The sequence below is a fragment of the Hesperophylax consimilis genome, chromosome 14 (assembly GCF_061612785.1).
Source record: "Hesperophylax consimilis isolate HC1 chromosome 14, BYU_Hcon_1.0, whole genome shotgun sequence".
NCBI lineage: Eukaryota > Metazoa > Arthropoda > Insecta > Trichoptera > Limnephilidae > Hesperophylax > Hesperophylax consimilis.
In genome coordinates this window covers 9,740,672-9,755,141 of record NC_142849.1, presented here as the reverse complement: position 1 = coordinate 9,755,141, position 14,470 = coordinate 9,740,672, and the positions used below count along the sequence as shown (strand labels likewise).

Below are 14,470 nucleotides of genomic sequence, written 5' to 3'. Positions count from 1 at the left end.
ATCCTAAAATCACTCATTAAAACCCAAAGTAAAAACTGAAAGTCCCTGTAAGAACTAGCACTGACGAAATCTTCAACAAACTCAACATCATGTCAATTAAACAATTCTATTCTAAAAAAATTCTTCCGTACATTCATAAATACAAAACACAAGAAAACGCAAATCGATATTATGGCCTTGAGGGACACTGCGGTGATCACTGCACAAGCTTCCGTAGTAATAATCAATAGACTCGAATTAAATGCACTTAGAGCACATAACATGTACACTACACAGCTTTTCTTAACAGACTGGCGATGTATAATACGTTGTTGCAATGTCACTGATTACACACTGTCAGGCAGGGACAGGTAGTTAGTGGAGGTGGAGGAATGCAGGAACAAATTTTAAAGAATAAATAGAGTTGCATCAACAAGAACAGTATACACAAGAATTGGTTTTTCAAATTATTGTCAGGTAATTCGTAACTCGGGAACATTTGTCTTTCTTTAAAATAAATAATAAGTTAGGCCCAGTTGTTAGAATTCCTTTTGACATTGTCATCAGATCAGCCATCAGTGCCATTTAGATTTTTTTTACATTTGCCTCTCAAATAATGGTCCTTGTTAAATGCCGATTCTGGCCTGTCAGTGTTTGGTCTAATTTTAATTAAGTATGCTTGACAGTTGATTTTTGACCAAACGCTGACGGGATGTGAATTGGGAGTTTGAAAAACTGGTAACTGGCCCCTTTGTAATAAGGAAAAGATAAGGAATCGACATAAACACTACGCTGCAAACCGTAGAAAAGTTTACTTTTGTAAGCAGGGTTTTACAGCAGTCGTTTTATGTTGATACCTTACGGGACCGTCGGAAAGCGGGCTTAGTTCCATTGTTGTTGATACACCCCATTCAACTAATGGATTCAGTCTCCCCAGCAGCACAGCCTCGTGGCGCCGCCGGGCCTGACGTCACAGCCTGTCCAGCAGCAGCAGCAGCAGCAGCAGCAGCAACTCCTGGCCATGCACCAACAGCGGAATGCCCTCATGCTGAGCCACCATCACGCTGTTCTCGAAGATCATTCTAAGGTAAACAAACTGTTACAGCCTGCACTCGGCCCATTATTTCCCATGTTTTACCTTAACCCCTAAACGTTAGCCCAGTCTTCTGTTGTATTTGATGGGCTTTCAAGCAACAAAACATTTTACAAGTACTTGAATCTCGTAGCCTTTTTAATTGCTTTCCGCAACTGATGAATGCATTAACATTGCTTTTTCTCACCGTTTAAATTGATTTCGATTTGCTATAAATTTCAATTAGTCTGAGAATGTCCATAATGGCAATTATAAGGTGGTAAATTTGATATTAATTTGTCTGCAATAAGAATTTCAACATGCATTTTAAATACACTACACTTCAAATTTCTTTCTCCTACTGGAGTTTGAGCAACGCCATGGCTTTTTTCTCTTCCTGATGCAACTTCTCTAAATAATGAAGTGGTGCCACAACTGAATATTCGATCAAAATAAATGAATGATACTAAGGCAGCCACAGACTAAGTAATTGATCTTGACTAATCTCTTTCTGCATTCTAGATGACTGCCTCTGGTGCCCAACTGATAGCGTCCCACACGCAGGTCAGCGTCATCACCAACATCGCAGCCACCCCACCTCCGGCCACATCTTTGCAGACTACAAAGCAGCAAAATCAAACACCAACTCAGTCTGGTAAAAATAACACTTATCTCTCTGTCTATTTGGTGTTAGCACGTCATTGGCCGATATTACATTGGTGATACTGTGCCTGTCTCCCTAGGAAATCCTGTGGACAGCGCACTTTATATCATAAGCAGTTTACAATCAATATGATGACACAATATTACATTTAAAACAAAAGACAATTAGCACCGTACCATTGGAAATACATACATACTTATAAACAGGTTTTAATAAAATCCTTGACGTTTGATCTGTCTTGGCTGATGATCCAAGATTCGGTGTCTAATTTATATTTAGAATAATTTGTATTCTGTCTAATAGCCCGTGGAAGTGCATTGTATAACTTTGTTGCAAAGTATCTAAAATTTCTTTGGACATAAATTGTTTTAGCGAAAGAGATAAGTGAGAGATTATGCCCTTCGGGTCTAGTATCGTGAGCAGTTGGGACATTGTCAAAAACAGTTCTGTATTTGAAGAGGTATGCATGTGTGTGTATGATCGGTTAGTGGCCGAGTTGGCATCGCATCTGGGTCTCACCCAAGGCGTTGTGAGTTAATTTCCTCGGCTGGCTAAGTCCTCCATCACGACACAAGCAACATTTTCCACTTACTCGTGTTAGTAGTAGGATATTTTCAAATGTTGGCAGATTATTCGTAACCTGGGAATGTTTGTCTTTCTTCAAAAAGAAAAAAGGAAAAATGTTTTTGGCGGAAACTTGCCTAATGTCCGAAACACAGATTCTCCTAAAGATTTCATCTGAACTGCTTGTGATTCTTAGTTTGAGAATGATCCTTATAATTAGTTTCTGATTAATATTTTAGAAGACATTAACTCCTCATTAAAAATTTAATGTATCAGGTTTATTTTTTAAATTTGCCTCTAAAATTGACAATTTTTAAAAATTATTTTATTGCAAGTTCTGTGAAGGATGATTCACAGTAGCTTTTATCTATCAATCTCAAATTCAGCAGAACATTGTTAATTTGAAATCCATGGGACATCAAAAATCAAATAAACAAAATTTTTTTCTCAAATTTTTGTTGTTTTCTCTTCATATATGTAAAGAAAAAAATGCCAATAATTTGTAGAATTGATTGCTCTGCTCTTATTGACTGAACGTATCGAAGTCCTATTTTAACTTGACCGTTTGGCATTTCATCTGTCTATAAATTTATTTTTACATTCTGTTTTAAAAACTCTACTGCATCCACTTTATTTTTTAAGCTAGCCTTGCTTTGACTAGGTGGCTATCTTTGACTGAGCTTTTGCATATTATGGTACAATAAAAGTCATTGAGATAGTGACGTTTTTGTGGATAAATTGTATAATTCCCTACTTGAAATAAAAAAATGTTGCTTAAAATATATGGTTTATAATTAAGCAGGTAGAAGTACCGACTTACAAATCTTAAGATTTCAGAGGAAATTTTTGTTTTGATAGCTAGCTAGCTGCCTTTGTGATAATAACTGAAGTGAAGTAGTCCTAGTCCTTGTCTTCCATACTAAGTGTTGTGTTTGATTCCTCCTGCAGTGACGGTGAACGCGGTGGTGGGCAATAACAACAACGCCCTGTCTAACATCCCCTACCTGAACAATGTGATAGCTTACCTGCAGAAGAAGGTGCCCTCGCTGGTGAACATGCCCCCCTTGCAGCTGCGCAGCCTCGTGCTGCTCATCATGCAGCAGAAGAGTCATGAGATCCTTCAGGAGAAGGTAAACATTCTTTTACTATTGCTGTACATCTCACTGAAATAATATTATTAAGGCCACTGAAACAGTGATTATTTAATTGTTTTAATTATTCCCATTGCTACTTTAGACACTTGAAAAGCTACAGGATGCAATACAACATTATATAAAATCGCAAGGTTAAAGGGTTTTACTAAATTTTTTCAACCCGGTCAATATTTACTGAGATTGAAACATATTTAACCCTCGAATATGCCAGTTTTACTGTATGTCATATTTAACCTTTTCTATCATAAAAAAACACCATAATCATCATAGCAGATAGCTCGATGTTTAGAGCAGACACCTGTAATGTGAAAGGTCCTTAATTCAAATCCCTGTTGTAGTAATAACAATAAATACCATCACAGTAAGCTGAAAATGTTGCTTGTGTTGTGATGGAGGACTTAGCCAGCCGAGGAAATGAACACACTACGCCCGAGTGGGACCCAAGCGCGATGTCCACTCGGCCACCGACCATCCTAATATAGAACATCCCGATATTATATCGGGATGTTCTATGTTAGCGCCGTCCGAGTATAAATTTAGGCATAATCAAGTTTTAAAAATAATTCAACAAAGTTTGGTAACTAAACATAACTTGTTTGACTGCCGTAATAGAGTACCATATTATGAATACGAACCAAATTCCTTTTTAGAAAACGAATTTTATAAAATATATTATGATAAAACTATACTAACAGACTGAACGATTAGTCATAATAGACCCGATATTGTTTTACATGACTATTCCAAATTTCTGTAATATTCAAAAATCTGTTTCTGAAAAAAAATAAGAAAATACACAGATTTAGATTGAAATCAAATGAAATTAAAAGAATTGGCATTCTCAGACTATAAAAATATTACCATTTGTTATTTCGGCTACTGGCATTATACCTAGCTCTCTCATTCAAAATTTAGGCGTATTAGATCTGTCAAAGAATTTATACATAAAAATGCGAAAATCAGTCATTTTAAATACATGTAGGATTACGAAAGATTTTTCAAATAATTATATTGAGGGATCAGTAGGATTTATAGGTCCAATTAGAAGTTCTACCGAGCCGAACCCTTTGATATGAAAATATCTGGAGTCGGTGAATTATTTTCCCTTTTGATCTCTGGTGATTTGACATGTTGTTTTTGTATTTATTATGCTTATATAATGCACTTTCATAATGTGGATTGACTTAGATGATCATTTGTGGAAAAGTGTGTGGAAGGGTTTAGTTTTAAGGGAAGATTTATCCTGGACATAAAGTCTGAAAAATAAAAATATAATTGTTAAGTTCTGCAAGTATTTTTTGTTTTTTTTTTTATTGTTACAGCTGTTTCGGCTTTCAAGGCCATTTTCAAACTGTCTTTCAAACTTTTCAATGTGTTGGAAAATTGTAATTGAATGCTGTTTTGTGTGGTTTCAGTGTTCTGTGGGCGGTATAAGTCTCGCAGAGCAGCAGGCGCGTTGCCAGTTGATTGCAGCCGCAGCAGAGGAGGCCCTCGCAGCCCTGGCCGCCTCCGACTGGAGCCCCCCTGCACCCCTGCCCGCCCTGCAAGCCCTGTCTAACACAGACGAGCCCTTCAGTCTGGACGACGTTGCCACAGGTTAAATTATAAATCAATCCTGTCTTGAAGTTCATAACACCATCCTATCTTCACATTAATATAACCCATCTTATCCGAATATTCATAACACCATCCTATCCTGATATTCGACACGCAGATCCTATCCGGACTTTCACAAGACCGACCCGTCTTCACATTCATAACACCCGTACTATCCTGAAATTCATAAAATCAATCCTATCCTGATGTTCATTGTAACAGATTAGCAGCTAGTGCAGCACATTTTATTTCAAAGCAGTCGAATAGCAATTATTGGCGATTAGTGTTTTCTAAAATATAACAATATTTTTTGTGATATTATCATCTGAAACTTTACAGCCAGAGGATAATTTATTATTTACACCTTAAATATATTGCGCTGTTCTACTTCTGGAATAGAATATATTAAATGTCAGTGTTTTATACTTTTTATTGGTTTGATTCCTAAATATAATAAAAAATAAGTAGTACATTTAAAAAAATAGTCTCAGTAATTGTTAAAATGTTTCAGATTTGTGATATGAAGTGTCAAAATAGAAAAAAAAATACATAGATTTGTACATAATATTATTGATTTTGGTTATTACGGGCTACCTTTCAAAATATGATACTCAATTTTTGTCGCCTAACTATTCATGGTTATGAGTTTCTAACATTAAAATGTTTTGGTTGTAGCAGTGGCAGCAGCGGAGCAGAAACTGGAGGGCGCCAGCTTGGAAGAGGCCCTTGAAGCCATGGGTCCTCTAGAAGCCCTGGACGGTTCGGAGTGCTCTCCCCTGGAGCTTGCAGATTTCCTGGCGTTGCCCCGCCACCACCTGCACCCCGTCTCCGTCCTGAAGAGGCTGCACGATGAACCCGAGCTGTGCGACCTTGTGTTGGAGGGCAAGCAGCAGGACCTGATTGACAGGATGATAGTCAATCAGCTGCCGGTGCATCAGCAGGTGCAGGCCACCCAGACCCATCATCACCACCACATCATGCAGAGTGAGTTTAATTTATTCTGCTTTTCATTTGTCAAATATCCAATGATACTATTGATTAGTTCACAATTATCAAAATTAAAATTGACATATACTTACTTATTCAAGAAGAGAAGTTGTTGAATGCATTGCAATTCCAATTTTGTGTGAATGCGGAGAAACACTTTACTAACAAACCTTAAATTTTTCTATTAGGCCAGCAGTACATGAGCAATCCGCAGTACATCCCCACTGGCACTGCCCAGCACCCTCAACAACAGCAGCAGCATCCTCAGCACCAGCAGCTGCAGCAGCCTCATCCTCAACAACAACAGCAGCAACAATTACAACAGCAGCAACAACAACAGCAACAACAACAGCAACAACAACAGCAACAACAACTACAACAGCAACAACAGCAGCAGCAGCAACAGCAACAACAGCAACAACAACAGCAACAACAACAGCAACAACAGCAACAGCAACAACAGCAGCAGCAGCAACAGCAACAACAACAGCAGCAGCAACAACAGCAGCAACAACAGCAGCAACAACAACAACAGCAGCAGCCACAACAACAACATCAACAGGTGCAGCAGCAACAACAGCAGCAACAGGTGCAACAACAACAACAGCAACAACAACAGCAACAACAACAACAGCAACAACAGCAACAGCAGCAACAGCAGCAGCAGCAGCAGCAGCAGCAGCAGCAGCAGCAACAGCAACAGCAACTTCAACAACAACAGCAGCAGCAACAACAACAGCAGCAGCAACAACAGCAACAGCAACCGTCATGCATGGACGTGGACAGCGAGACTGACTCTAACCACGATACAGCACTGACGTTGGCTTGCGCTGGAGGACATGAGGAACTTGTGGAGTTATTGCTGTCGAGAGGGGCAGATATTGAGCATCGAGATAAGAAGGGGTTCACTCCGCTTATCTTGGCGGCTACGGCAGGTCATGACAAGGTTGTGGAAATCCTCCTGAACCATGGTGCAGACATCGAAGCCCAATCGGAGCGCACCAAGGACACTCCTCTGTCGCTGGCCTGCTCGGGTGGGCGCTATGAGGTGGTGGAGCTGGTGCTTAACCGCGGCGCCAACAAGGAGCACCGCAACGTATCTGACTACACGCCCCTGTCCCTGGCCGCCAGCGGGGGCTACGTCAACATCATTCGCCTGCTGCTTAACCACCAGGCGGAGATAAACTCCCGCACCGGCAGCAAGCTGGGCATCTCACCTTTAATGCTGGCCGCTATGAATGGCCACACAGGTATGATACTACCTACTTTTTCAAATCTTCTTCTTTTGTTATCTACAGTGATACAATTTATCTGTCTACAGTGAAACAATCTATCTATCTATTGTTTTTGAAGGGTCCTATTGAAATAAACTATGGATGTTGTTTTTCGGCGGGATTACTTAAAGAGTATGCACTTTTTTCACTGGAAGGAATGTTAAAAAATTAGAAAGGCAACCGCATGCGCGCACATCTATGTTAGAATGTCTAATGACAACTAATGTCAGAAACGCCTGCCGGCAGCAATCAATCGAGTAGTAAAATAGTACAAAAACTGCGTACTTTAAACCATTGATGCGGTAAAACTATGCATAGAGGAACAAACGATGCTATCTATTTTTGCAAATTTTTTATGAAATTAATTCAGGACTGGAAGAAATAAACGACACATGGGAAAACGATTATTCGAGAAACCATCAATTGAGATTTCACTGTGTATACGCTTTCCCATATACATAGATCAATGTCGGCGTTTATATAGGAAATTTCGGTAGAAATGAGCAAGTTGATAAGAATGAGAATTTATCTTTTGCAAATTCAGAATCCGTGATTACTTGTCCCATATGTCCCTCTGAAGTAGTCTCCATCTAGAATACTTTTACCTTTCTTCTGGAAGTCTATCGCAAAGGCCTTCAATCTTGAAATCTTTTCAGATTTCAGTGTCAAAACTTCTTTTCTATAAAACCTTTCAATAAGCCTCTTTTGAGCGAATATCAAATTTTAAATTAAATGTCAAGGACAAGAGTAATTTAATAGTGTTTTAATTTCCCCAGCCGCGGTGAGACTCCTCCTCGACATGGGCTCGGACATCAACGCCCAGATTGAAACCAACCGGAACACGGCCCTGACGTTGGCCTGCTTCCAGGGCCGCCACGAGGTGGTCAGCCTCCTCCTAGATCGAAAGGCCAACGTGGAACATCGAGCCAAGGTAAAACACACGCATAGCACGCCCCTTACCCTTCCAATCATAATGAATCTCTATTCATCTGCCTCGTAGTTAATATGTACCTGATGTGTCGCTTTATCTTGTTTCTAATAAGAAGTTTTCAATAATTGTTTATAACTTATAAAAGACACTATTTACATTACTATTTATGCTGTCTTATCTATTTGAAGACTCATTGTTATTAAATCTTTGCACGCGGCCGTATCAACTGTTGTTACGGCAAAAAGTCTATACTCACACGCGGCTGTATCAACAGTTGATACGGCAACTTTGACGGCCGATATTCCCGCTCTCTTTCGTCATAAATGTATTTCTTGCTCACTTGGACATTTGTAGAACTATCACGATGCTGACATCTACAAGAATTTCTCAAAAATAAAATTGTATTTCATAAAAAAAGATCGATAACCAAGTGCGCCTCTTCGCGCCTTTTAGTCCTTTAGTTTACATTTTTGTCAACGGATGGCGTTAGTACTAGTTTGTCATTCACAACTTTTCATAACTAAGAATGATAAGTGATCATGGTGTCCCACTTGTGTCTATAAACACAGTGGCCTAAGTACACACACACACCGAGAGTGGTTTATTTATGACGCCGAGTGAATGGCGGGACCACATTCAAAATATACGGTACGTCTTTGTATGAAATTTGATGTTTTTGTTTTTATAAACATCTAAGAGTGTTGACACACGAGGATTTGTTATCATATTGTGGAGAATAATCTGTTCTGTCTATATAGTCCAATAAATCATGCCAGAATGCTATAATTTGACATTTAATTGCGTGCATAGGTATTTGAAAATATGTACCGCGTACGGGTATAGATAAAACGGAGCAAATTAACGCGTTCAAAAGGTTAAATATAATCAAAGTTGCAAATTCACTTTACAAGAGTGAAATGAAAGTTTTACAGTAGACCCTGTTAATTCTAACCTCAAAATAATCCCAAATTCTGAACCAGATAAAACAAACAAAGATGTAATTTCAAATTTTGTCCAAAAAGTTTATTTTGTATCTCTAATTCAAAATTTGTTAATTCTTATTTCGATATATATTTTGGTCCGCGCATGAATTTTTGTGGGGTAGTTGAGAAAAATTAGATTTTTGCAAAAATATGTAAAACATAATGTAAATCTAAATCTGACAAGACAGCAGAGGCAGTAAAATGCTGTGATATTTTTCGATTTACACTGGAATTTTTACTAATTAAAATAAAATATCTGAATTAGAAGGGCCGGCCTGTGCTTGGTTAATCGGCTGCGAAAATTTGATTTCCCTGGAAAAAATATGTTGTATTTTTACAAATGTAGGTAGAATATTGAAATTGAAGAGCCCACTCGGAGGCGAAATTTAGATTTATGCGGAAATATATTGTACTTGTAATGGCAATCAGCCGTGAAAATTCGATTTACTACGAATTTTCTTTAAATGGCCTACCTGAAATTGAAGGGGCGGCTGAGGAACTCCATTTTAGGCAATTTGTGTTTTCTTAAAATTTTGAATTATTTGCGCATTTGTTAATTCGAAATTTGGTTTTTAATGTCCTGTGGATTTTGAATTTTATATTTATGAATATTTTCATACCCGTGACCAACACACGAAAGATTTTCTATTTTCAACTACAATATTTTTCACAAAAATTTTAAGAAATGGCTCTTTCTATTCCAATCTCGTAATTAAATTGAGGCTTTCTGATTTACATTCCTGTAAATAATTAGATGTGTTTTTTATATTCATTAGACTGGACTTACCCCTCTAATGGAAGCAGCGTCAGGTGGCTATGTGGAGGTGGGGCGGGTCCTCATGGAGAAGGGAGCGGATGTGAACGCCACTCCGGTGCCCTCCTCAAGGGACACAGCCCTCACCATCGCCGCGGATAAAGGACACTCTAGATTCGTGGAACTACTCCTGCAGAGGTAAGACTGATTTCTTTGTAAGCTTGTGAAGATTGTATTGATTATTATTATTTAATGAGCAGGCTCCATTCTGCTGATGCGCTCATTTCTGATTTCACAATAAGTTTAGAACTGATTGAGTTATGTTCAATTTAAAAATATGTTAATCCTTTCTCTCCAAATAAGAATCCAATTGAGCCTTAAATTGATTTTCGTTAGCAGCATCATCAGTGACATTGTTGTGGATGTTTATTCCATGCTTCCACTTCTCTATTTGTAAAGAAGTTAAATTTAAGCACGGAGATTAAATTTTTGTTGGTGGTGAAGATTTCTTGGATGCCAGGACCTATAATGTCACCCCTTTCTTTTTTTCTTTTTTATTTTTATTATTTTTATATCCTTGGCAAAATATGGACTCCATATTTTGAAAGCATATTCCAGAAGAGGTCGCGCATATCTTTTATATATTTTTCAAGATTGTATTTCCATTGAATTAAAAATCCTCATTAGTCATGTCTTATTGTTAATTGCAGGGGTGCCGCAGTTGAAGTGAAGAACAAGAAAGGAAATTCCCCCCTCTGGTTAGCAGCTAACGGAGGCCACCTCAGTGTAGTGGAGATGCTCTACAATGCTGGGGCTGACATTGACTCTCAAGATAATAGAAAGGTTAATTATCTATATTAATTACAGATAACAATAACGCATCAAAATTCTGGCTTATTTCAAGCAAAATACTAAATTAAAAATTAAAAAAAGACTATTATAGTTATTGAGGAAATAACAAAATATTCATTTGAAAACATCGCAAATTCTAGCACTTCTAACTACACTTTGGAGTGTACCAGACAGGCATAATTTTCCTGGAATGCTTTTGTAGCAATGAAAACAATACTGAATTTGAAATACTGAAAAAAATATACAGTATAACCCCTATTTTACGTTTTTTAAAGGGACTGAAAAAAAAAACCTAATTGGAGGGAAAATGTAAAAGGGGGGTTTGAAAAAAAAGAACATTTAAAGTTTGTTTCTAAAAAAATAACGTTTTATTAAAAACAACATTCAATTTTATTTATTTTTTATTAAAAAAACTTGTATATTAGTTTGTTGCATTTTGGTTTTTTTGTTATGTAATTCTCTTTCAAGACTATATAAAGATTTCAAAATGTCATCTTGAATATCAGCACAGCTTGTAAAGTAGGTTTTTAAACCCTCGATGAACCTCATTGCTTCTTCTTTTGTTGGAATATCACCCTCTTCTTCATCAGACAGTTCTTCAGCAGACAAGTCTGCTGGTGTTAAATGACAGTCAACAATGTCATCAACTTCCACCAAGTCTGATGTCATAATCCTCCAGGGGTTGGTCTGAAATTCTTTCCCAGCCTTCTATAACACCACACTGGACATTTTCTTGGGTAATATCCAACCGAAAGCAATATTAAATAATAAACCGCGAACTAGTAGCTTGTAAGACTGATGACAGAATAATTCAAAACACAAACACATTACACAATACCAAAAGAAAAGATGGCAACCAATGGACCAATCACCTTATTGTGCGCCAAACTCGGGCCAATCACAGCGTCGCTCGTTAACCAATCACCGTACGCCTTTTAAAAACACGGAGTATTCCCTCCAATCACCTTACGCTGTTCGAATGTCACGACCCAATCATTGTCAAGCGCGCGTAACTCGCATATTTTGAATATTTCCGACGTAAATCGCGGGAAAAAAAACGTAAATGCGGGTATTAAATGTACTGAAATACATCGGGACTGAAAAAATTACACGCAATTGCCGGGAAAACGTGAATTCCGGGCACGTAAAAACGAGGTTATACTGTAGTGCTAAAACACTGATCCCAAACATATTTTTACTTCTACCCTCATATGAAGACTATTCGCTCAATATTTTCTTTTATATTATGTATACATATCGACTACGGAAAGGCAAAAGGGTGTAAGCGACAATTTAGTCAAAATAGTTTTGATTAGATTTTTTGTATAATCAAAACTGTATGTTTTTTTTGTTTACTAAATTGTCACTTACGCCCTTTTGCCTTTCTGGCATCGATATATTTTTGGTTATATGCTGGGGCGGCCGAATAATAACCAACGACATTTCAGACATTCAGAGTGGTAAACACTCTCAGTATTGCCCTTGTGAGAGACCACCATTCTGAATCAAAATATTGTTTGAAGTGACCGTGTTTTGTGACCAAATCTGAATAGCCGCGTACTTCCCAACCTTCCTCTTCTCTTTCTCCATCCCTTTTCCACTCCCTTAAGCCTCACAACCTACGTAAAGTTGGAACTCTCAAAATTTGTATAAAAAATATATATCAACGGGTTTGTTAATTTTCAGGTATCGTGTCTCATGGCCGCATTCCGGAAGGGCCACGTCAAGACCGTCAAGTGGATGGTAGGCGTGGTGACGCAGTTCCCGTCCGACCAGGAGATGACCCGCTACATCTGCACGCTGTCGGACAAGGAGCTGCTGGAGAAGTGCCACGAGTGTGTGCGCGCCATCCGCGCGGCCAAGGAGACACAGGCGGCGCGCGCCAACAAGAACGCCTCCATCCTCCTGGAGGAGCTGGACCAGGAGAGGTCCCGAGAGGAGACCAAGAGGTTGGCGGCCGCACGCCGACGGGAGAGAAAGAAGAAGAAGAAGCTAGAGAAGAAGGTGAACCTGAATGTAAGTAAAATCTATTCATTGTTGAATATTGCAATTTGTAATGAGATACCTTAAGTGAAAGGTTATTTTAAAGGTAAGGCGAGAATAAGAGGAAATCTTCCTCCTATTCTCGGAATAAAACAGTAGATTTGTATAAAAATCGAATCCGTGTTGCCCGCCACAGATATTCTTCTTTTTGAAGTGAAACTTCTTTACGCGCGTCATGCAATTTCGAGGACCGGAGTAAAACCGACTCATGACCGAAACGAAAATGCGGGACCACCGATTAAAGTTCATTTGATCTAGTCAAAGTTTTGAAGTAACATATAAATGCTTCTTAGCTCATCCCGACAACTGGCGTTGGTGGTGTAATGGTCAGCATAGATGCCTTCCAAGCAGTTGATCCGAGTTCGATTCTCGGCCATCGCACATTATTTTTTTGTTTTTAACGCCTTTTTCATTCAATATCTTATTTTTTAGTAGGTCAGAACATTTTTTAAAAGAAAATAATATTGCAAAATAATAAAAACACTTATCTCACTGTGATAAAACATTACTCCGCTAGAGCGCGCTTTGCGTTATTGTGTTGGATTAAAATTATTATCTAATCCGTATATTATGATAATTGTATTACATTTATTTAATTAATTTATTTATTTTGATAATATGTAATAATTTACAGAAAAAAAAATTAAAACTATCTCCCTCTGATAAAATATCCGTTCGCTAGAGCGCACTACGCGATCTTGTGTGGGATTCTATTTCTGTACATTGTACATTATTTTTAAAAATATATTATATTTTGGGTGTGATGTAGGTAACATTATAAAACATAACAAGCTCTCATATTTTCAGAACCTACATAATATAATCAATTTATGCGGCTTTGCTTACAGTTGGTGCTCAGCGTGGTTGGCTTTCAATCAGTTAAGCGAGGTTCGATTCTCGGCTGTGGCATTTTTGAAGTGAAACCTTGTTGAGGTGGGGGAGCCGCTCACGAACGTTCTCTCTCTTCTCTTCTTTCCTCTCTCTCAGACACCAGCGAACTGCGCCACGCCAAGCATCAGCTGAAACTAGAAGTTTCACTTCTGTCTTGCGTAGGCTTGACACACCCACTTTTTTTATATTTTTTAATATTATATAAACAGATTAAGGATGAGTTGTTTCACAAAATTTGAATAATTTATCAAATTTCAAAGTTCTAATCAATATATAATCTGTTATTATTTTCTTCATGGGACAGTTGTTTTACTGTACTTGTATAGTGAAAAAACTTCAATGGGATTTTCACAAAACTCAAATATTATGATGGTTTACTCATGTGTTTTTGTTACAGTTAAGGGTATACTTAAAAGAATTCATAATCTGCTCTCTCATAGATGGCGATAATTTAATTAGTTTAGGAAAAAACACATTTCAAAATTAATGCTTAATATGAAGATGAATATGAATTATTTGTTAGCATATACGCAATATGAATATGAATTGATAGTTTTGTCAGTATCAAACTCAATTCTTTCTAGAAAGGCATACAAATACAATATTGGAATGAATCACAGATACAATGTTGTATTTGTATGCCTTTCATAAAAGAATTGAGTTTGTGTGTGGACGAAACTATTTATTCATATTGTATATCTACAGACGCAAACAAATAATTCATCT

The 14,470-nt window shown here is 37.8% G+C and overlaps 1 protein-coding gene across 10 annotated transcripts in view; it reads left to right on the top strand.

Moving 5' to 3' along the window:
- Positions 1-14,470, top strand: part of mask (multiple ankyrin repeats single KH domain) — a 93,649-nt gene that overhangs the window by 43,011 nt on the left and 36,168 nt on the right. For 8 of the 10 annotated variants that reach the window (XM_089639489.1, XM_089639493.1, XM_089639488.1 and 5 more), the window contains 10 exons: positions 908-1,066; positions 1,574-1,706; positions 3,228-3,409; positions 4,849-5,029; positions 5,705-6,013; positions 6,205-7,266; positions 8,067-8,221; positions 9,981-10,156; positions 10,669-10,801; positions 12,497-12,826. In XM_089639489.1, coding sequence (XP_089495615.1) covers positions 908-1,066; positions 1,574-1,706; positions 3,228-3,409; positions 4,849-5,029; positions 5,705-6,013; positions 6,205-7,266; positions 8,067-8,221; positions 9,981-10,156; positions 10,669-10,801; positions 12,497-12,826 — 2,820 coding nt within the window. The remainder of the gene's footprint in view (positions 1-907; positions 1,067-1,573; positions 1,707-3,227; positions 3,410-4,848; positions 5,030-5,704; positions 6,014-6,204; positions 7,267-8,066; positions 8,222-9,980; positions 10,157-10,668; positions 10,802-12,496; positions 12,827-14,470) is intronic. The other 2 variants (XM_089639486.1, XM_089639485.1) reach the window with 2 other exon arrangements.